The sequence below is a fragment of the Heliconius melpomene genome, chromosome 3 (assembly GCF_056956725.1).
Source record: "Heliconius melpomene rosina isolate 202511_hmr_F chromosome 3, ASM5695672v1, whole genome shotgun sequence".
In the NCBI taxonomy this organism is placed as follows: Eukaryota; Metazoa; Arthropoda; class Insecta; order Lepidoptera; family Nymphalidae; genus Heliconius; species Heliconius melpomene.
In genome coordinates this window covers 10,848,125-10,871,083 of record NC_140391.1, presented here as the reverse complement: position 1 = coordinate 10,871,083, position 22,959 = coordinate 10,848,125, and the positions used below count along the sequence as shown (strand labels likewise).

General features: G+C 36.2%; 2 protein-coding genes across 2 annotated transcripts in view; both read left to right on the top strand.

Moving 5' to 3' along the window:
- ChAT (Choline acetyltransferase) overlaps nucleotides 1–22,959 on the top strand; it is a 57,131-nt gene that overhangs the window by 2,131 nt on the left and 32,041 nt on the right. The window contains exon 2 of the mRNA XM_085207975.1: nucleotides 1,056–1,241. Within this exon, the coding sequence (XP_085064101.1) occupies nucleotides 1,056–1,241 (186 nt within the window). The remainder of the gene's footprint in view (nucleotides 1–1,055; nucleotides 1,242–22,959) is intronic.
- VAChT (Vesicular acetylcholine transporter) lies at nucleotides 1,102–22,379 on the top strand. Its single transcript, XM_085207850.1, has 2 exons — nucleotides 1,102–1,241; nucleotides 15,923–22,379. Exon 2 carries the CDS (start codon nucleotides 16,054–16,056, stop codon nucleotides 17,863–17,865), a length of 1,812 nt encoding a protein of 603 aa, XP_085063976.1. The 5' UTR covers nucleotides 1,102–1,241; nucleotides 15,923–16,053; the 3' UTR covers nucleotides 17,866–22,379.

Here is a 22,959-nt window from a genome sequence, read left to right as displayed (position 1 = left end):
CAGTTTCGTAACAAACATTATCAGTGTTGTTACTTATCAGTTACGTTACGAATTCGAAAATGTCCACTTTTCTGATTATGACCCACATATGTATGTTGACTTGTTATATTTACATTTTTAACATTAATATTATTATCTAACTGACAATATCTGGACAAAAATAAGGAGAAGAGTAAAATATTTGTCTAAATTGAGAAAATGATTTCTTAGATAGGAACGAGTTTTTAGATAGATAGATAAAATTCTTTATTGCATACACAAACTATAATTTTTAATTTAATATCTGCGTTTAATTATACCTTTCACTTTCGTTTTTTTATGTTTTTGGTTTTTTAAAGTGAAAACTTATTGTTATAAACTGTAATATTAAATCACTACAATCAATTGTGTATGTACAAATAATAAAAGTTTAACTATATTTCAATAAAATTGCATTAAAATCTCCAATTTTTACAATTTAAAAGCGAAATTTTACTAAAATGACGTCTCGAGTGTGGTTTCGGAAGCTTGCCGCCGGAAGCTGCAGCTCAGCCGCATCCGTTCGCCATCTTGCGGCCGGAAACACGCTAGCTTCATGACTTCCGCGTCTTTGTAGGCAACGAGAGAAGGCTAACAACTTTCTTATACTTGTACGAAGAAAAAATATAATAAAAACCAAAAAAAACTCAAAGAAAATGTCCGTCGGCTGCTACTTTTAAACATTGTTACATCTAAAGCTGTGATGTTTGAATAGTTCAATAACAACCAGATACCCTAGCCCCCAGATATTTAACTAATACAATCAAATAAATAAATCGTATAGATATACTACGGCGTTGTTTTCCATCATCTAACTCAAAACTTCAAAGAAACTTATAAAATCCAAAAAGAGTGTCGTAACACTACGTCCTCTCTACCTACCAAACGATAGATATGCTTTTTGTATTAAATGCAAATATGTTGTTACAGATCCCGGCGCACCACGGCCCACTAGCCCGAACCCAACATATCAAACATGCACTGATAGTCTACTAAGTAACGAAGCACAAGTAACATATAAGTGTAAGGTTAAGAAGTATATTTAGTATCGCCGTTATTTCGGGGCTCAGCCCTAGCGAAGGTGGAGGAAGAAGGCGCGCTGCTCGGGCGGCTGCAAGGCGCTCTCCGGGGAGGCGCGGCGGCCGCTTCGCCATCAAGAGTCGCGAGCTCGATAAAGGGTTACCTGACCAACAAAGTTGGCTCCCTGCAGCTTAAAGATACAGGTAACATGTTTTTTTTATTTACAATTATTGTAAAAAAATATTTCTTTTCGGTTAACTGGAAAATATATATCAAACATAATGACATAACATATAAATAGGCAAAAACGTAGAACGTAGAAGGAGTACCGCAGCCTGTGCGAACCTAATTGTTTTAATTTAAGAATATTTCTAGAAAAACCTACCGTCCTACCTACATCTATTCTAATTTTAAGTTATATACATATGTCCATACGAGTACAGTGTTTGTTTTGTAACAAGTGACAAGGCCGAGGCAAATAAGGGAGCGATGTTAGTTTAGAAGTGGGAAGATGGGGTGCGTAGTGCTGTTCAATTATATATTAGACTGTCATATCGTTTTAAATTTTAATAAATAAATGCTTTTTGGCATATATAGTTTTGAATTTAAGTGAGCTTGTGAGCTTATTTAGCCTCATTGTTAAATAGCAAACTTTACATGTAGGATCGTCTTGGAAAAATATTATTAAAGAAACGTTTCATATAATGAAATAGTATAATATCTTCCAAGAGAGGGGTGGAAAGGAAAAATTGGATATATTTTATTAGAGAAAAAATTGAAATCTTAGATATTTCCTTATTATATTTCCGTTTTGGGCACATCAAAGTAAATAAGAATCGGGAGTTATATTATTCGTCGTCTGAGCTAGACAAGGTTAGCTACGAAACCTACAAATTATAACAATTTAGTCTCCCGATGTAAACGTTCTAACGACGATCTTCAGAGGTTGGTAATTCGCTAACTGTGCGCCTTCGCCCTCGCTAATTGCATCAATTACGGCTCACCAACCCATCTTCTGCTTCGCTAAGGTTCAAATTTTGTATTTATTTCATAAATTTTGTCGCGTTTTGTAGGGAAAGCAGGGAAATATAATGAAAAAAAATAAGTTCGGTTATTCGTTGCAACAATTAGATATTTGCATTTAAACAAACGGACTTTACGTATACATTTACATATTACACCACATTAGAGACGTCTTCTTCAGTTCCCATTTAAATAAGGACATTACGTGTAAAATAACGCGCGACAAACATTTATTGGCATAAGATGACTCGTGCTGTGTGTGCCGAAAGAATATATGTAAGTAAAACAGTAATGTGTAATGAAACGAAAGCTTCATTTAACTTATGTATGTACGAGTAGAACACAAAGGTAACTGAGGGGGAGGCCGGGGGGCCGCATTTATGAATATTTGATGTCGCTGTCCAAGCTCCTATATCATGCAAATGTGGATAAAAATATAGTCCAAACGAAATTGAACCCTAAATTCAAAATATTATCAGAATTTTTATTGCTTGAAATATTAATAATTTTACAATCGCTCTAAATCTATCTAAATCTAAATCTTTTGTTCTAAAAACAATTAGTTTGCTAGAATTAATTCAAAGAAATAACCTTGTATTTTAATTGAACTGTTGAGTTGTAACTAATGAGATTTAAATGACTTTTGTATTTATTATGTTGTACATAAATAACATAATTATACATTGCTTGCGATAACTGTTTAAGAATATATATATTTTATAGTTTCATGCTGTGTACCGCATATAGCAGGGTTGCCGGAGAACTTAGTGTAACAGACCTAACTGTTCACCATTTTCCGTTTCTATCACGTGTTGAGTGGTGAACCTCAACCAGGTGAATCTCTATACATATATTTCAGAAATATTATGAATGTTAATGTTTATTTCCTTTTATTTTACATTCGTTTCCTTTGTGTGTAGGTAGAGTCCTCATTTTCATTTTCAAGTTAATATTTACTCCAATATTCGTTCAAATTGATGCAATCTCTCGACTGCGATAGTCAGGGAGAACAAATTGGATAACACCTCGGCCCGAGGCGACTTCGGGATCGGGTGTATTGATTGTGAGCTTTGCCAGCGTAGCTTTGATGTTTGAACTGAATAACGCAACAGTGGAAATAAATATACTATGGATTGACGATACTCAGACTTTCCTGACGTATTGGATGCTTAAATTTAATAACGTAACATAATAACTATATATAATAAGCTAACTTACATGTATATGTATTAATTATCTAATATATTGAACTTTTGAAAACATACAACGCAATAATAATTATTATAGCAAAGAATCTACGTCAAATATTATAAATGAATGTGACCTATTAACTACTCAATGGATTTCAGTATACCTACTAAAGGAGCAACAAAAGCATACTCGATCCTGATTGATTTCTGGCAGGATGTTATCATTATTACGATTAGAGACACTTGTAGTAGTTCCCGACTGTCGCTCGTGGGGGCGTCCCCAGACCCTCACTGTTGATGTGGCGTGGCAAATTAATTTTTCAGGACAAAGACATGTTGAACGCGGAAGTGAGGTGCGGGTCGAAGAGGGGAGCGCTCTTAGCAGGTTACATTCGTTATGTTATAGAATTATTGCTTTGTTTCCTTCCTGTTTGGGTTTTTAAATTGAATTTTATTGCCCTTTACAGTATAGTTCGTTTAAAAAATATATATTTTGTAACACTATCGTAAGGGTTATGTTAACATAAATTTAATTTAATTATTTATGAAGAGATAAATCAGTACATTCTGTTTGTCCCACAATGCGCGTGAAATGCGTTAACAAGTAACCATATTTATATATTTTTGTAGAAAGGACATAGCATTACCACTAAACACGAATCCTGCTAGAAATGCTAAACCTGAATTATATATAACTGCAATCAGCTGATTAACCGATGGAGCCCCTGATAGAGGATACAATCGCAGCCGTACAAATTCTAATCACGTCGTACTCGTTGAGGCAATCAGCGCCCTCTGCCCCGCCGGCCATTTATCTACCCCGGCCCCTCCGGCCCCTCCGGCCCGAACCTCCCCTCGCCCGAATAACGCACGCTGAGATAGAACAGGTAGAACAAAGGATACACGATGACTGTCGTACATCATTTTGCTTATTAGCTATCGCTGGCGCAGCAAGTAATTGATGTGGTCGCGTCTGTACATCGAGAACCCTACTTACCGTACTTACCGCCTAATTCTGGAGATATTGGGTGTTGAGTAGTGGAATTCAAGTGGGAATCGAACCCACAACCTATCGCATTTACAGTCACACGGTTGTGCCCTTGCGATACAATTGATCTCCGTTATTTTTCATTTAAAAATATAAACGCCACGTCCGCCACTCAATACAAAATGTCTCAAAAATTCGTTGGGTTCCCTCTACCTACCCTGTTGTACGCGCGGGATACAGATATTTAAAAATGTATTCTCACAATAGAAATCTTTTATTTTTTTTTTATAAAAATAAACATTACTCTAAAATAAATCTATTATTTTAGCAAGCGTTACGTTACAAATGTAATGTTAAATTAAATTAAGATCAATTCTTTTCATAATAAAACAACGGGACATCCAGTTTCTTTTATTGGAGGAAGCAGATTTAGTATAAAAAAAATTCAATCTAAAATTAGAAATTTGTCTGAGTAGTTTATAAGAAAAACATTGATGCTATATAATTATATTCAGCTTCACGCACAATATCTTGGAAGTTGGGGGGGCCTGGGGAACGGAATTCTCTTAACACCAGGTTCCTTCTGCCTATGTGCTCTATGTGAAGTAGAGCGTGAAGCTAAAGCAAAGTTAACGCATAGCATTCAGTGTAAGTGGATCCTATCCCGCTAACAGCATCCACCCTCTTTTGCTCGGTATTGTTGCGGTTACAGCTAAGCTCGGGGATCACGGGCGCGGGCGGGGGCGCGGGCGCGCGCGCGGGGAGGTCTGTTTATTAAACTACGGCTTTAGTTTGTCCTAACTAGAACGCGCTATACGAACTAACTTTTACTGGGGACCGATGGAAGGAAGGAAATGTTTTTAGAAAACCTCAGTAATTTATGTTTTTTTATTAAATATAAATGTTCCTTTTTTGCCTCACTCTGGATACCACAAGAAATAAATATGTGTTTTAACACTAGAATAACTCAGACGAAATCACTTCGTTTCTCTGACACTGCCTAATTTTAGAGACATTATGTGTTGAGTGGCAGAACTCATCACTACGCGACAAAGGTCTTGTTATTAGAACGAGGAAATTATATTTTTTTAAATATTTAATTTTTATTTTTTGAATTTTTATTTTTAGATTTTTTTTAATATTTGTTTAGTACCTACAAATGTACGGCTATGATTGAGCACGTTAAATTTCAGAAAACTGATACTAAATCTGGTAAAATGCGCGCGGCGCATATAATATATGTATATCCTTTATTTTATTCCAATAAATATCCTTTGTCCACTGCGGAGTGCGGAGTGGGAAGATGTATAAAGCTGCCTGTTCAATACTAGACTCTCCCTGCCTATCTCGCCGAACATATGTCAATTGTTTTCTAGCTTTAGACTGTGTATACTCTGACATCTTATACCCGCAACATAAGTACGGTAAGTAGAGGGAATCTAGGGTCAAGAGATTCCGTTCTATTTTCTATACGTAGTGTGTTGAGTGAAACTGCACTACTGAGCCAATTTTAATAGTCTGCTAATAAATTGTTCACGTTTCATTTGTAATCACATGTTTAGATGGCAACACCGCGAGGGCGGACCTCGACAATATTACCCCCCAGCCACCGCTCGCCATCTGATATATGTTTATGCGTTCCGTTTTACGCGCCATTTATAACGGAGAAGCGTGTCACATTATTATTATGTGTGGACGTACAATGTACGGTTGAGATGTACCCGTACGCGTACGTCTGAGCTACGAGTATGTTGAAATTCTTTTGCATTTGTTAATTCTTTTATTTTAGATATATGAGTACACCAAATGCTGCAAATACTATAGAATTTGCTCGGAGTCATAAATGAAAGTAGCATAAATTAGAATAGTTTACTAGTAACTCCTAAGGAATTCTACTATTTAGGTTTTATCTCCATTATTGTATTGTAATTTAAAATAAATACAACTTAATTTTCCCAACAGAATTATTACAAGTTCAATTTAATTAAATCTAAGAGATTCGACTACCAAACTACTAGATTTGGCAAACAAAAGCTAACCCGGCTTACAACGCCACTTTAAATACGGGCACGTCGTAACTCTCCGTCGATCGTTTGCAATACACATGTTCTTTTGTCCCCTCTTGAAATTAGGCGGCGAGGGGAGATGACTTGTGGCGCTCCAGATAAGGCGCGCTAATATAAGACACGTTCACCAGGAAAATTGACCGAGATTCTCATCTCGGGACGCCACAAATAATGACAGCATCCGGCCCCCCGCCGGATCCATTATGAACGCTTCGACATTTGCCACTAAACGATTTGTTGATATCATATCGGTTATCGGTTATAATAGAAGCTTAATATTTGTTTAATAGTTGCGAACGAGTCCAAGTAAACGTAAATTATAAGCGAAAGAAAATGTAGTTTCCTATTTTTGTATTTAATGCATTGCAATTTAAAAACAGTTTTAATTTGCACTCTGGAAAGTGAAGTACCTCGATCTGCTAACAAAACAAAGCGTGGTGAGGAGTTCCGCCATCCAACACGCAAATTACAATGACCCCAAAATAGGAAGAATTAGAAGCCTAAAGCCTATTCTATTATATGCGGGATACAGAAAAAAATCATCATACCAAACAAAACCTCCAAAAAAGTAAAGTATAAATTAAAATCTAAAAAAAGGGAATGTCACGGCAAAATGGGACATGACATCTCAGTGGTGGGCGGCGATAAAAGCTTTTGCGCAGTCCGAGCACAAAGAGAATAAATGGCTAATGTGGATCACGTCGGCCGTCCATTTAGGATGGACGCACACGCACATGTGTAATAAACTTGGTAAGATTAATGCTTCGGGTAGTCTTACTCTTAGATACTTAGCGTAGAGAGAGTACCTAAACATAACGAACGACACAAGTGTGTGAGTGTATTGACTGTGCGCGACAGGTTGTAGGTTCGATTCCCACTTGAGTTGAGTTACGCTGTACGCAATAGCTTCAGAATTCCGCGGAAAGTGTGGAGAACGGAAGTGTATTAATGGGGACGGAGTGTCTTTACACTGGTTCTCAGTTCTCAGTTCTTGCTGCCTACCTTGCTACGTGCGGATACAGTTTAATACCATTACAGTTTTACAAATTCAAGAGCACCATTAGAATCGCTCCCCTGCCCCCTCCTCTCGTGTATCCCTCGTCATCCCTCTCTACTTGACATTTCAATTCGACGTCAAAACAAACAGTGGAGAATCCGTGACATTTTCGCATGCCATTTAGAAGCGTGGGGGATCGTGGCTTAGAAATGAATGTGTTTTGTGTTTGCATATAAACTGTATTATTATGATTATTATACAGTTTATACACAAACTATTGGCAATCCAGTGTTGAGACACTCCGTTCCCCACGCGCTACCCGACTTTCTAGATACTGAGAGCCGGGACCCATCGTCGCGTTTTGTCTGTTAGAACAAGGGAATTTCAAATTTAAATTCAAAATATTCTTTATTCAAATAAACTTATAATAAGCACTTTTGAATCGTCGAATGAACATATGAACAAAAAGCTATCACCGGTTCGGAAGGCAGTTCTGCTCAGAAGAGCCGGCAAGAAACTCAACAGTTGCTCTTTTCAAAACCAATGGTACAATCTATTACATTAGTTGGCAGCTATCCTGCATTACATTCAATAGACATTAATTCCATACATGTTTGTCCTCTAAGTATTAAAAAAAGTATAGCCATTGTACTTACTTGAGCTGAACTATACGATTCGGTCTCTGAAGTCAGAAATAGTTGGAGGTACTTGCTGTATTCCCATGATTTGTGAAGGCCACCGCGGCACAGCGACTGCATATGACTTTCGACGAAATGGTTATGGATTCTATTTCCACTCTCAGGAATGAAAAATGTTCCTTACTCAACATGAAATGTCTTAAAAGTCTGGTGCGTAGGGATAGATTAGTTAGGTAGTAGTTAACATGACGTTAGATCATACAGCTTGGAGCTAAAAAAATAAGACGTTACTTTCATTGAACTAATCCATACTGATTATAAAATATTAAATAAATAAATAAATCAGCTCCACGTTGTACCTCGCACATAGCAGTGTAACTACCGCGAACAAGTGGAAATATATATTATAAATAAATATTTTATTAACTCGAGTGGGGATCGAACCCATAACCAGTCGGTTTACAGTCACGATTCACATCCCAAACAACTTAAATATTATTTGTTTCCAATTCTAAAAATAAATAATTCTTTACATTTTTTGTAACAGTATCCACTTTGTAACGTTGAGAGTAACTTCAGCCAACTGAACACCTTAGCCGTTTGAGATAAGGTTTAAAACGTTATAATCATACTATTTTCACGTCCAAGAGAAATGGCTCTATTCACCCCAGGCCCCCCCAGTTCCACGGCGAGCAATTACGCGTCGGCCCTGCGCCCCTGGTCCGTGCAAATTTAATGGTTGTAGTGACTCTCCAATTAGTGTTATATTGTGGACGTACTATTTACGCGTTTCATAAAATTGTGGATGTAGCATGTAGCAGGTTAGGCAAGGGGAACCTAATGTTGAGACACGCTGTTCTCCACGGACGGAGAACTAGGAACAACAACTGCTATAATGCTTTATGCTACATGGGCGTAATTAACTTTAATGATCATTCCTTTCATCAATTAGTATAATAGGTTCCTTCATAATATAAATACTAAAACAACCCCGAGCTAAATATACTTTGATTTATTATGAAAGAGCTCTTTTCAAAGCAAAGGAATATAAATTAAACATTCTCAACGGGAAGTAGAGCTGAGTGGGAGTGGGCGGGTCGCACGGACCGACTCGGAATTATGTTAAATATGTTAGCTTGTTAGTTCAGGGTTCTCGAAATCGCTTTAATAATAAAGAAAAACTAATATGATTCCTATTTTATGTATTTACTTTATAATTTTGTGCTTTAGTAGTTACGAGTATAACGGCGGAGCCACTGCTCCTCCCACGGCTACTCGAGGTATTAGTATTACTAATGTCTTAGTCATGTTTGAAATCTAGTTGCTCTTTGGCTTGGAAAAGTGTGATATCTTGGGTTATTTGGCTTGTTTTTACTTATGTTCTCTAGTAGAGAGTTCATAGATCTTCTGAGATGATCTTCCCAGATGTGCGTTCCCAGTTTTATATACCTCTTCACTTGACTGATCTGCCACCAATCTGCAACCACTGAACACCAATCGAACGTAACAGACCTACGCCATGACGGCTACAATAGTGAAATAAAACCACAAAAGCAAAAATATTACCTTTAGTGGAAATTTACTGAAATATTATTATTATGCGTTCGTTTGTGCAGTGTGTTTTTTCCCAAATAATCTCCGTGCATTAGTAAAAAAATCTTGTATTAAATAAAACAGCAGTTATTATATTACATGTACCTAACATATTTAGCTAAGAAAACAATCTAGTATGTTTGTTTTCATAACCCAATCTAATAAACTCTAAATTAAAAGCTAACAATACCTCTAACCGTGGCAAAGATATACTGTTGGATGTATTAAGTCGTAACCAACCAAAACTCGTCAAACGAGATTACAGTTGACTCAGGCAACTTTCCGCTCCCCCCTCCCAGAGGACGCCGGCGATATAATCCAGTTTTGCCCATTCTCCCCTTCCAAATGGAAAGTGTAGGAAAGTAATTTATTCTTTTTTACATTTCACGTTTTCGTTGAATGTCTGTCACTTGGAGCTTTTTAACTTTTTCTTTATTTGTTCTACAACGTCGTGTTTATTTCTTGTTTTTGTCTTTTAATTTATATTAATGTTTTTTTATAATTAAAATTTAAAAATATTTATTTATCTATTCTTTATTCCATAAACATGTTACAAAATTGTACAATAAGCGAGCTTAACGTTTAAATTCTCTATCTCGCTCAGCTCTTATTATCGGCCAGTCAACCTCCTTATGTGAGAGAATGAAATGTATAGGTGGAGGAATGTATAAAAATTATATATATATATCTTGCAAAAAAGCTATCTGGCTGAGGCAAAACATTGTGAGTACAATTCTGTCTTGAAGCATAAGTGGGAGAATTAGGGGAAAAAATAGAGTACAAAGAGCCCCAGTACACCGAAGTTGACAGAACCCTAGACTCCATGACGTTTTAGGATAAAACGTATATAGATGTTCAATATCCGCTGTAGTTAGGAAACGTTCCTAGTTAGTTTATTATCAAATATAACACCTACATCTTTTACGGTACTGGTGGTATTTACTATCGCTCCTTTGTACGTTAGGTATGGCAGAGTATGATAATAATAGTCTGACAAATGTCAGGGCTAACATTAATCCCGTAGTTAAAAGACCAAATTAAAAGTTGTTAGAGGTTAGCATTTAAAGAGTATATATTCTTAGCTGTATTATCCACTAGCATGTTCGTAAGGCTGCAAATAGGCAGCATATGGCTGGTATCAAGAAGTTATAATAAAAATAAAGGAATTCATTAATAATCTCTGTTGCTGATCTAATGTAAGAGTTACATATTACATTAGATCATCATCATCTTGGTGTGTTCGTCTTTTATCTTTGATGTATAAGGATAATAGGATGCAAATCTTTATTGTAATTAAGTTAGTAAGCATTTTGATAAAGGTGCAGTGCACTCTGTGCGAGTCTGGAAACGCGGTGGTTGTGGATTCGATCCTGGCACGGGAGGATGAAGAATATTTTAAGATGAAGAATATGTTATTTTTATTTTCAAAGAATACATAGTATTCTGTCGAAGCGCTTTCCCAGTACGGAGCTTCTTAGGTCTAAAATAACAAGCTACCACTTTAACTCGATTTTACAAGTTGTATACAAGCGCCGTACTACGGAGCTCTTCAGTTCTAACACAAAAGGCGTAAAACGAGACAAAGGTCGAGTGTCCGTGCCCTATCGCCGCCGGGAGTCGTTACGTAGCGATGTAGATAGGGCGGGTTGGAAATTTATTGGCAAAAAAAACGGAAAGTTTCCACCCCTGCGCATTTAGTTTATGTCAGGACTGTCAAAATAACGGAAAATAGGTAAGTTGTCGCCTAAAAATGTTGTAAATTGTTGTATTTTGTAGAAATGGGTATAATTAGTTCTTAACAGAGGCTTCGCCTGCGTGGTCAAGTTGAAATAACTAAGAATTATTTAGTCTAAGTAAAGTAACTCTAATCCCAGGTACAGGGGGGGGGGGTTACATCGAAATTATTAACGTAATGTTATCTAGCTCTCAATAATTGGACCATCCAAGACGTAAAGTTTCATTTAAAACAAATCGTTGTCTATAACTTCAAAACTATCTATTTTTTTAAATAACAGGTAAAACTTTACCAAATTTCTTTTCCCAATTTTATAAACAAAACATGTAGTTACCGCAGCCCGAAGGTTACCGCGGAGTCCCTTTGTGCTCTCATCTCCACGGGACTGTCGCCGACAGCGATTGTACCAAAAACCATTATGTTACTTTGAAAATTCAATATTACTTCCCATCACAAGAACCAACATAGTATTTGTTTAATAGCTTCACGCTGACCTCCTAGAGTCCCGCACAGCAGCGTAGATAAAGGGTATCCAGTGTTGGGACACTCCTTTCCCCACTTTCCGCCGATTTTTCTAGATATTACTGGGAATCTCAAGGCCGCGCTATTTCTTATTACCAAAACGAGGATGAAGGAGAATGAATAAAGCTCATTCCCACGTGTGAGGATCGAATTCACAATTTACTTTAATTCAAGTAATGACCTTCTCCGCATCATAGCAGCTATGAAAAAAAAAACACATACTAAAAGCTTTACAATATTACAAACCATCGAAGGTTCCGTCTGGATATGAACTTTTATTTAACGAGATACAGCATAAATATAAGCAAACTTAATTGAAAGTCAACTTTATTTGTATTTATATAGAGTGCAAGTGCTAGTGGAGTGGGTCAGTCAGCAGGGGGTGGTGCGCCCTCGGGAGTTACCTCACCTGCCCTTTGAAGACGCCGACACCGCGCGATGTATATGTACAGTATTAGGGTGCCCTCAATGTGCTACAAAAATGGTTTAAATATTTCTTATAAATCATAATATTCTATGTGAAGTGTTTTCTGACTGTAAGAGAGTTGTGAGTTTAATTCCCAATCGAGGTATTCTCATTTCCTCGCTCTGGCAACAAGAGAAAGAGTTGAACGTTGAATTCCGCTACTGATCGCGCAATATCTCCAAAATTGGGCAATCTCGTATACAATCAAAGTAAGCAGAGGGTATCTAGTGTTACCTAAGACACTATTCCTCATTGAAAATCAAATAAGCTATTAGAGGTCCTCCTGTGTCTGTACGCGGCAGGGTGCGGTACTACCATAGAAATTGCAATTTCATTCCATTTTAATACGTCTGTTTACCTCCAATATAATCCCGTTAGGGCGAGGCGAGGCGAGGGCTCCAGGGGCGCGGACCAGCTAGGGGGCACTAATTATTTATATTTCCCTCACGTACCGCTGTGTTTTTAGAGGATTTAGTGAACAGGTGAATCAACGTATTTCTTGTTTTCTTTCTTAAACACTTGATGTTTATCTTCTCATTATTATTTACCCCATATATAGTACACTAGTAGGACAATACTTCGTTCTTATTTAATACTGCTTCCACTATCTGTCTAAAAACAGCAGATTCACATTTTGACGTGTACAGCAGAATTATAGTGCTATTTTCCTTCTATTTCGACCACTTGTCGAGACATTTCGTATTGAATGCCGGAATATAACGCCGTTTTTTCTTTATCAGAACGAACAAATAAAAATAATTTAAATATAATATTTTCTCTCCGGGGATCGAATCGCAACCATCACGTTTACACTCAGACACTGTCGCAATAATACCTACAAAACTCTTCATTTAATAACCTCCTGTACTTGTTTATATAAATAAATAAGAAATAATTTATTATTCAATAAACTTAAGCATCGTAGCTCAAACAAAAATATCGACTTACACTTAAATCCAACCCGCCTTGTAATTCTAGCCACGTGTAGTGCGCAAGGGCCCTCCGAGATGAGAGGTTGCGGGAGGACCCGTAGGTGCTCTACAATATGTGTATAGAACTAGAGCAACAATTTTAACTTAATTGTGGACTATAACACTAGCGTAGGATAACTTATCTAAGCCATAAGTTCAAATTTCCAAGTTCAAAGCATTAACATTTCGCGGCGTTGAGTTATGCCACTCTGAACACAATGCCTCGAACTCCGCCTACTCTACAAATCCAGAAAAGCATCAAGCTACTTTTATTTTTTAATGTTTCTATTTTCCTTATCTGCTAAGAAATGTACATTTTTCGTTCCTATGTTTTAAATGTGACGTTGAACTAATTATGAGCGTTAAGACGCCCCGTTCCTATAAAGGTACTTCCGTTCCCCACTTTCCGGGCATTGCATGTTACGTGGCAGAACTCAACGCCGCGCTTTGTCTTGTTACCAGACTGAGAAAATGAAAATATTAATTATTACATTTCCCTCATTGAGAACCGAACCAACAATCGTTCCGTTTACACTCGCACTCTTGCATCACTATGCCACTACGGTCTTATAAAATAAATATATGATTATAGTATAAAACGTTCTTTTATCGTATATTTTATTACGATGGTAGCGGGCGCCGGCTCGGCACGAGCGCCCTTCAGCCGACGACTCTCGACATACATTTTTTGCTGCAAAAGCTGACATTATAAGAACGTTCTCTCGTTATCTCATATTAAGCCTATTTTCGATTTGTCAGTAAATATAGGTCACTTGCCGTAACTAAGTGCGTGGGTAAAGTAAAAAAATAATCTTTCTAAGAATTATAATATTATTTAAATAATATTTTTATTCTTCTGCATCCCACTCATAACAATGTAGGCAGAGGGAACCTGGGACTCTATTATTAGGATGCTCTGTTTCTATGAAGACACTTTCGTTGCCCATTTAACGTGCCATTCTGGAGGCATTGCGTGTTGAGTGGCGGAACTCAACGCCGCCCTTTGTTTCAACATCAGAGCAATAAATAAAAATATCAAATATTACGGTTGGCTTCGAAATGTAAAGTAAAGATCTTTTGAAACAAATTTTGCTCCAATCATACGTAGTGCATTCAAGTATTGATTGAAACTGAAAAGTTTATGTGGGTCGGGTGTGTTGAAACTTACAACAGACAACCTTAACCTTAGTGCGGTACATATATTTGTGCGGTGTTAAGTTGCGCCACTCAACACTAACATTTGGTTCCTTCCAACTTGCTTTATGTGGGATATACTCTATGTATATTGCGTCTCTTTACTAAGAAGGAAAGCACGAATTGTAATTTTAACCGAGTCAGCCTTGACCCGCGCTAACGGTGAGTTGCCCTCGCGTGACGCCCTCCAAGATTTACCTCAAGATAACCTAAATTACTTCAATCAATAAAGAACGAAAGGAAAATTCTATTTATGTAACAATTCTATTTTGCTATAAACTTACTTTTAGTTCCATTTACTTTCTGCTTAACATGGGATAGGGAGAGAGAAACGTGTTAGTTGGCGTAACCTAACGCACCACTTTATCCAAATAGATAGACAAAAGTTAAAAATAATGATTGGACTCCTATCATTATTTTTATTTTCAATAGAAAGAATATTATGTTGACGTTTCTTTACATTTATTCTAGTCAAGTCGTGATGTCGACGTAAATTGCCGTCCTATTGAGCGTGAAGCAATCCTTCCGCCGCGTTTTTGTTAACTTTTTCGTCATTGAAATTCTTTCGTCGTATTCTTTAGACGGTGCCCTTAAAGGATTTTCCGCTACATTGAAATTGGGAGGGTTTAGGAAATAAATTACGTATAAACGAATAGCTACTAGCGCTAGTCTACAATATAGAAAATCAGTAATCCACGGCCCCAAATTTCAGACCTAAAATAGAACATCCAGTCATGTCTGATGACTCGTCCTGGTACTCCTCTGCACTTTCAACAAGGAAATGTCAAATTTCAACTTTCTAATTTCAGTAATTTAATGATATACATATCGTAATACGCATGTGTCACTAATTAATTATCTTATTTTATTTAAATGTGAACATAAAATATAAAATATTCATAATTCTAATAGCAATAACAAATGATTCAAGCAATCGTTGTAAGATGTTACTTATCGGAAAAAGTTTTCAATTTCCGCAAAATAATAAAATAAGGGAAACTCCCCTTTGTGCGCATAATGAGGTTGCTTGCCGATGCTTGACGACGAAAATTGGATTTTAGCTAAACAAGTCGTTAGAGTTTCGGCGACACGCTCCTTGTGTCGAGGGCAATAAATCTACTATTTATGCAACGTATTGTAGAAATGAAGGATGTTGATTATTGTAGTCAGTGGAAAGTTACTTCATTTAGATCAAGAATAAAACATACAAAATTAAAGTTAGCTATTTTATACATATAGTCTGTAAAGCTACTTTTCAATCTAAGCCATTTAATTAGTATAAATTATAATATTTTTTGTGTTTATAGTGTAATATTCAAAAGGACTCTGAATCGTCTTTGCCAGTTAAGGATATGTAGTACATTTGGGATAGAGGAACCATGTCAACTTACAGAAACAAAGATCGACTCACATTCCTTTTGAAACCGACGCCTCCCGCGGGCTTTTTAAATTATCGCGAACATGAAATGATAACTAAATGATCATTTCTGTCTGTTGTCAGGTTCCGAAGTCCCATTCGAGGGTTGCGGCGAGGGGCAACGTGTTAATGTTCAATGAGAAGAGACACGACAGGACCATGATCATAGGTTTTTGCATTTAGAATTATCTATGTTAATCTAAAAGGCTACCAAAATGGCGGAGGGACCGCAAACAATATGGCAAAAGATCGACAATTCTGTCATCCCCGTTGTAAATCTCGAGGTCAAGGAAGTGCGGGAGATATTATGGGAAAAGATTCAAGAGCCGACTTCTCAGAGAAAAATCATCTTAGTAATAGTCTCGATAGCCCTTTTGCTGGACAACATGCTTTACATGGTCATAGTGCCGATCATTCCAGACTATTTGCGCTATATCGGTGCTTGGGGGGAGGCAGGCTACGACCATGTAGTCACTTTACCACCTATAAGAGAAGGAAATCGAACAATTATACCAACTAAAATTATACCAGCTTCACATGAAGGGCAAGAGTCAGCAACTGGAGTTCTTTTCGCTTCTAAAGCAATTGTACAACTGATGATTAACCCCTTTTCCGGTGCCTTAATTGACCGAATAGGATATGATATTCCCATGATGTTTGGACTTATCATAATGTTTCTTTCAACATCTATATTCGCATGTGGACGAAGCTACGGCATGCTGTTTTTTGCAAGAAGTCTTCAAGGCGTAGGATCTGCCTTTGCTGATACTTCAGGCTTAGCTATGATAGCTGACAGATTCACCGAAGAAGCCGAACGTTCAAAGGCTTTGGGTATCGCGCTTGCATTTATCAGCTTCGGCTGCTTAGTTGCACCGCCTTTTGGAGGGGCTTTATATCAATTTGCAGGTAAAGAAGTACCTTTCCTAATTCTCGCTTTAATATCTCTGATGGATGGATTTATGTTGCTTCTAGTTATGAAACCACTAAAGACGCAGATGAAAGAAGCTTCTCAACCCAAACCTGCAGGCACGCCTATATGGAAGCTTTTAATGGATCCTTATATCGCAGTTTGTGCTGGAGCTCTTATGATGTCTAATGTTGCGTTAGCTTTCCTCGAACCTACAATTTCTCTTTGGATGGAAGACAATCTCACAAAAGATAACTGGAAAATTGGAATGATTTGGCTGCCGGCATTTTTTCCACATGTTCTAGGTGTTGTGATTACAGTCAAAATGGCAAAAAAATATCCTCAGCATCAGTGGTTAATGGCCGCCGGTGGATTGGCGCTGGAAGGTCTTTGTTGTTTTATTATTCCTTTCGCCAACTCATATAAAATGCTTATGATACCTATTTGCGGAATTTGCTTTGGAATTGCTCTCATTGACACGGCCTTGTTGCCTACACTCGGGTATCTGGTAGACGTGCGATATGTATCAGTATATGGAAGTATATATGCGATAGCCGATATATCATACTCTTTCGCTTACGCGGTCGGACCAATCATAGCTGGTGAGGTCGTTGAGGCGATAGGATTTACCGCTTTAAATCTTTTTATAGCGTTCAGCAACTTACTATACGCTCCTGTCTTAATGTATCTAAGGCACATTTACGATTTTAAGCCATTCGAGAATGAAGCAAACATTTTGATGGCCGACCCGCCTGATAAAGAATATCAAACTTATAGTATGCAAGACCAACGACCTGTGAACGGGGACTTTAAAAACCATTTGGAGTACAGCAACGTTCCCGGTCAAGGGGACTCTGTACAAGAATCGAATGTGGATAATTCGAGGTATGACTATCAAGAGGGCTATCAGAATTACTCTCAAGGATACGAGCAACAAAACTACCAACAGGAGAGTCAACAGACATACAGTCAACCTCGTCAGCTGCCAGCACAGCCGCAACCCACACCGAGCAACCCGTTCAGGGCCCCAGGTGCTGCGCCAGCCAGCCAGCCGGCCAGCGCCGCCCCGCCGGCGCCGACACAGAATCCTATAAGGAATCCCTTCCGACAAGGCTTCTAGAGCTACCTAGTATTGTTGTCTATATTTTTGAATTTACTTGTTGTGTATTTATAAATGTCTTATAGTTAAACTTCGATCACTGAGCCGTGACCAGCCGGCGGATGCGTACCATGATGTGGCACTTGCAACACGTGACACGTGACACGTGACACGTGACACGTGACACGTGACACGTGAACACAGGAGAAGGAAGTGTCTCATTTTGTTGGCAGCTATCACGTTTCTTGTTGATCTTGTATTATTCGAATATAACTGTTACGCCTTCTATTCAAAACAAAGCAATGATCTACTTTTCTGTATGTAATTGTACTATTATATATAAATTACGATATTATATTATGTGTGTAGAGAATCATATTAGTAATGTAAATTTGTTATAAGCTACTGATATATTCTCGAAGCAATCTAAGAGGTTTACATTTTGTAGATTAGTCTTAGGTTAAGAAGAGTGACAGTGAGGTCATTAAACTATCGTTTATCAATTATATATCAATTAGTAGGTAAGGCCAACGCGTGATAAGTTGCAACCAAGGTAACGAAACATATCAGGATCTTTTGATCCCCGTAGGCTAAGAGACGACGACGTACGAGTGTAGTCTAGTGTTAGCTTTCTATTTCGTCTGTAACGTATTCGTATTGTTTAGCGTTAGCGCGTCGAGGGAGAGAAGGGTCATTCAGTGGGACACTCATATCTATCGCCATTACGACAAAGAAGCCCACCGCAATGACCCAAAACAAGAAATATTCACAGACTCGGTAATACAAAAATTAAAAATTACTAATTAATTGTACAAGAAAAAGTGACGAGCCCGACATGTCAATTGAAAGAGTGTATAAAGTAAAAGATTATTGTGAATATTATTCGTAAATATATTTCATACGCTTCGTGGCTCGTACGTTTGTATACCTTGGAGCTTACAGGAGGAATGACAATGTTTATAAATATTGTATATATGCAGGTGTCAGGCGTTACAGCGTCGACTGCAAAAACCAGTCGTGGGTTCGATTCCTACTCGCGGAAATGAACAAGCAATGTCACGAAAATTAGAAAGCGGAGAACAAGGTGTCTTGCCACTAGGTTCCCTGTGCCTGCCTGCAAGCTACTTCGGTACTTTGCAAGTGACAGACTGAACAACATATACAATTATAAGTAATAATGTCTGATGTTATTGACCCTGACTGGACCGCGACATCCGATGTGGACACAAGCAAATACTATTATAACCTTTTTAAAAATATTTTTTTTTATATTTCAAACTTAAAACGACGAAGAAATTATTTTCAAAGGAAATTATATAACAACAGTGGTCCTTTAAACAGCAAGTTGAAAAGAAACAAGGTATATAAATGTAAAAGCTCATACATTAGTTTGCATACATGTAAGTTGAAAGCGAGGCTGGTTGTTTTGTCGAGTTAGTGTTGTAGCCTGCAAAGTACAATAGTATCGGTAGAGACAGAGACGAGCCACAGACGTTAGTGCCGCACTATTACTCGCCCCCGGCGCGGCGCGGCGTACAACACCGCAACACATATCGTGCACCTGTGATGGATGGAACAAAGCAATGCGCGCCGTCGCGCGTCGGGGGCTCTAGGTAGGGACTAGGATAAATAGCTGAGGGTCACGAGTCCGATCAAATTATTTAATCGTAAGTTAAGTCAATTTCGTGTCAAATTCTCCCGAAATTCAATTACTTAGTAGTATCTGCGCTGACGAGGCTGACGGAGAGAGGAGAGTACATACGTAGTCTACGAGTCTGCGCCTTGTCGTGTTTCGCTGTGATGTCTAAGTGTGAGTGTGTTTAATATGTTTTACCTTAGGTAGAGCAACGACCTGTATCGCTAACATATCACTAGGCTAGGAGTTCTATTGTGACTTTGTGTCTTATATTAAATACAACTTATTGTAATTTACATGATATATACTTATATATACGTATGCACTGTAAGCTACACACGATACATACTCGTTTTAGATGTTTTTTACTTTAGTAGAGTTAAATATGTTGATCAGTTCGACGATGGCGACCCCAATTTGTATATTCAAATTTTAAATATTTTTTTACAATTGCAATTTTTTTGTCATTTGCAATTCTTATATTATTAATTACAAAACAAAGTCCACAAAATACATATCAGTATTAATTATATATATTATACTTAAAAAACATATTTCGATGAATTTTATATACCAATTATATATTACGTATGACTTACTCATGTACTACATTATTAAAATTAATATATTTCCTTCAAAAACTCTTTAGTGTACAATACATATCTCTACTTAATGTTTCTTCAGAAATTTTTCAATTTTCATTTCTTTTAAATATCGTTCTATAATAGATTACGAATGATATTACTATTGACGGTACTTAGCTGCAAACTAATATAATTATTTATTTTCGACTACTTCTTTATAAAATTTATACTGGAAACACCCAATGTATCGAAAGATGGGAAACGAAGTATTATAACACTAGGTTCGCTCTGCTTATGAGCGAGTGATTACAAGAAATTTGATACTAATATTATTTTAACTAAAATGTAAACAAATCTCAAAATTAACTATATTTTTATATAAAATATCGTCGTAGCCCCTTCGAAGTTTGCAGCTACCTGCCAGAGTAGACCAGCACCCGTCCGCTAGCTCCTACTATCTGTAATGTCTTATCTAATTACTTACTAAACTAGTGTTGCTTAAGAACCCATGCTAACATTTAAACTTGTGTATTTTGTACAGAATTTAATTTCATTATTATTTTATAAAAAATTATAGTACGTCTTCCTTTCTAAGTGTTATTATATGTTATTGTATGTAACTACACTGAGAAATGTATAACTATTTATGTTGCACATAACAAAAAAAATATATTTTAAAAAAGTACAATTACTTAAAAAAAATATTTTTTTTCCAAATTTATTAGAAATATATTAATTTGTTTATATAAAATTAGAAATTAAACGTAACATAAAGTAAATAAAATATTAAATAAAAACATAAAATGAACATTGTACATAGCTTCAGTTACATAAATATAATATACGTCATTTTCAAAAATATCGTTCATTTATAGAGTTAGAAATTTCGAATATTCATATTAATAAATAAATTTAAATATTGCATTAGAATCAATTTGCATATTTTTTTATTTGGACGCATTCATTCGACGCAGTCACTAGTTTTAATGAATACCTGTTACTACTGTTACTGTTCTCATAGAGCCTAATTGATTGATGAAGTTGAATGAATGATTGAGTTGAATGTAAAAATAACGTACAAATATTACTTAAGTCAAATTTATCATATATTATTGAATTATTAAAATAAACTGTTTGCCTTTTAATATCTTCTTATTAAAGAGGTGGAGAAAGACGGAGTGAATTGCCACTAAACATTATTTAGTGTCCATTATAGCTTAAATGGAAAATTATACATTTTGATTGACGAAGTATATATAAATACCTCAATACTAACTTGTGTATATAAAAAAATGCAGTTCTTCAGTAGAAGTTTAAAGTAATCGTAAAGCTTTCTAGATTCTAGACTTTTAAAGTAGATGCACTATTTTTAAGTCAATTTGGTGTTAAGGGAACAGTTTGTATAATTATGATCATACTGTGTATTTTCTAACTTATAATTTGTAATAATTTTTTTTTAGTTTCTATTTATTATAAATAATTTAAATTAAGTATAAAAAAAATCTTTCCATTTCATAAGGAAATACAAGCATTAGCATATTTTTGGACGCGGTGAATACTCGCCGACTAATAAAACACTTTTACCAACATTGAAATATATGGTATGAACATAATGATTACTTACGAATAGAGTAATTTATTATTATAAACAGATATCACTATATATTTAACCATAAACATATATGTCTAACCTTAAAGTGTAAGAACACATAGCGCTGTAAAACCGTTGGATGTACCAGTTGCAATAATCACCAATAAAAATATGTTAAAATTCATATAATTATAGTAATAATTCAATGCCTGTCTATAATATATAATTAATTTTAGGTGAAATTGTAAACAAAGTTTGTATGTTGGCAGAAATGTAATGATAAACAAAGTTCGAGCCATTTTCTTTTATGAACTTATAAAAAAGGATTAAAATACATGTTTATATCATTTGACAGGATATTTATATTTAAAACTATACCAGTTTCCTAAGTTTGTCAAATGGAATGAAAATGAAGAATTGAGTCTCGTCCACACACAGGTTTTCTCTAAGAAGCCCACAAAAAAAATATGAAAATAAAAATATTGAAAATATTTCAATGCATCATTCAGAAGCCTCCTATGATTTAATTTAAAAAGTGTTTTTAAGTTCTACTCCTTTGTTAACTGTAGTTAAATACAACTGGAAGGTTACATTTCTGCCAACACCATAAGCTAGTAGAATATAGTTCGTTAGTGAATGAATTAAAACTATTACTCGATTATCCCTAGTTGTATGTAACGTGATCAACATTCATTCAGTGGTCGAATATAATTGTTACATCAAAGTATGCTCGTTTTTATTATTAATCATTAAATATCTTTCTCTATAAATCAAAATACATTTTACTTACTGGTAAAACTGTTAGTAATTTTTTCGTTCCTATTAATATAGTCGTGGCGCCGCGGCTGTAGCGTCGGTTGTGGTTTATTTGTGATAGGTGAATAGTAAATTTTCTCGCTATAACGGTAGTGCAGAACAGTTTGTCTCGACTAGGCTGTCTCTCTCGGTTTATCCTACCTACAGGTAACCGTGTTATTTACTTGTACACTAAAAACTAAAAAAAAAACTAGTAATCTTTACTAATTTTTAATATGTTTACATTACATAAATAAAAGTTCAGCGCTGACTTCCGATACTTGGGGAACAAAGTGTCTTATCACTGGGTTCCCTTTATTATTAATGAAAAAAAAAAAAAAAGGTATAAAATATATAAATAAAGGTATAAAATTAAATAAAAGGTAAATTAATAAACAGCGTAAACCTAAATAAAATAAGTTCTTCAGTAATGCCGATCATTATGGTGAATAATTCCAAATTCTGAAAACGAGCTTTACCCTCGCAACCAATGCAAATCAACCAATTAG

What these genes read in the sequence shown, in the direction of transcription:
- VAChT (XM_085207850.1), top strand. Translation starts at nt 16,054, where the DNA reads ATGGCGGAGGGACCGCAAACAATATGGCAAAAGATCGACAATTCTGTC.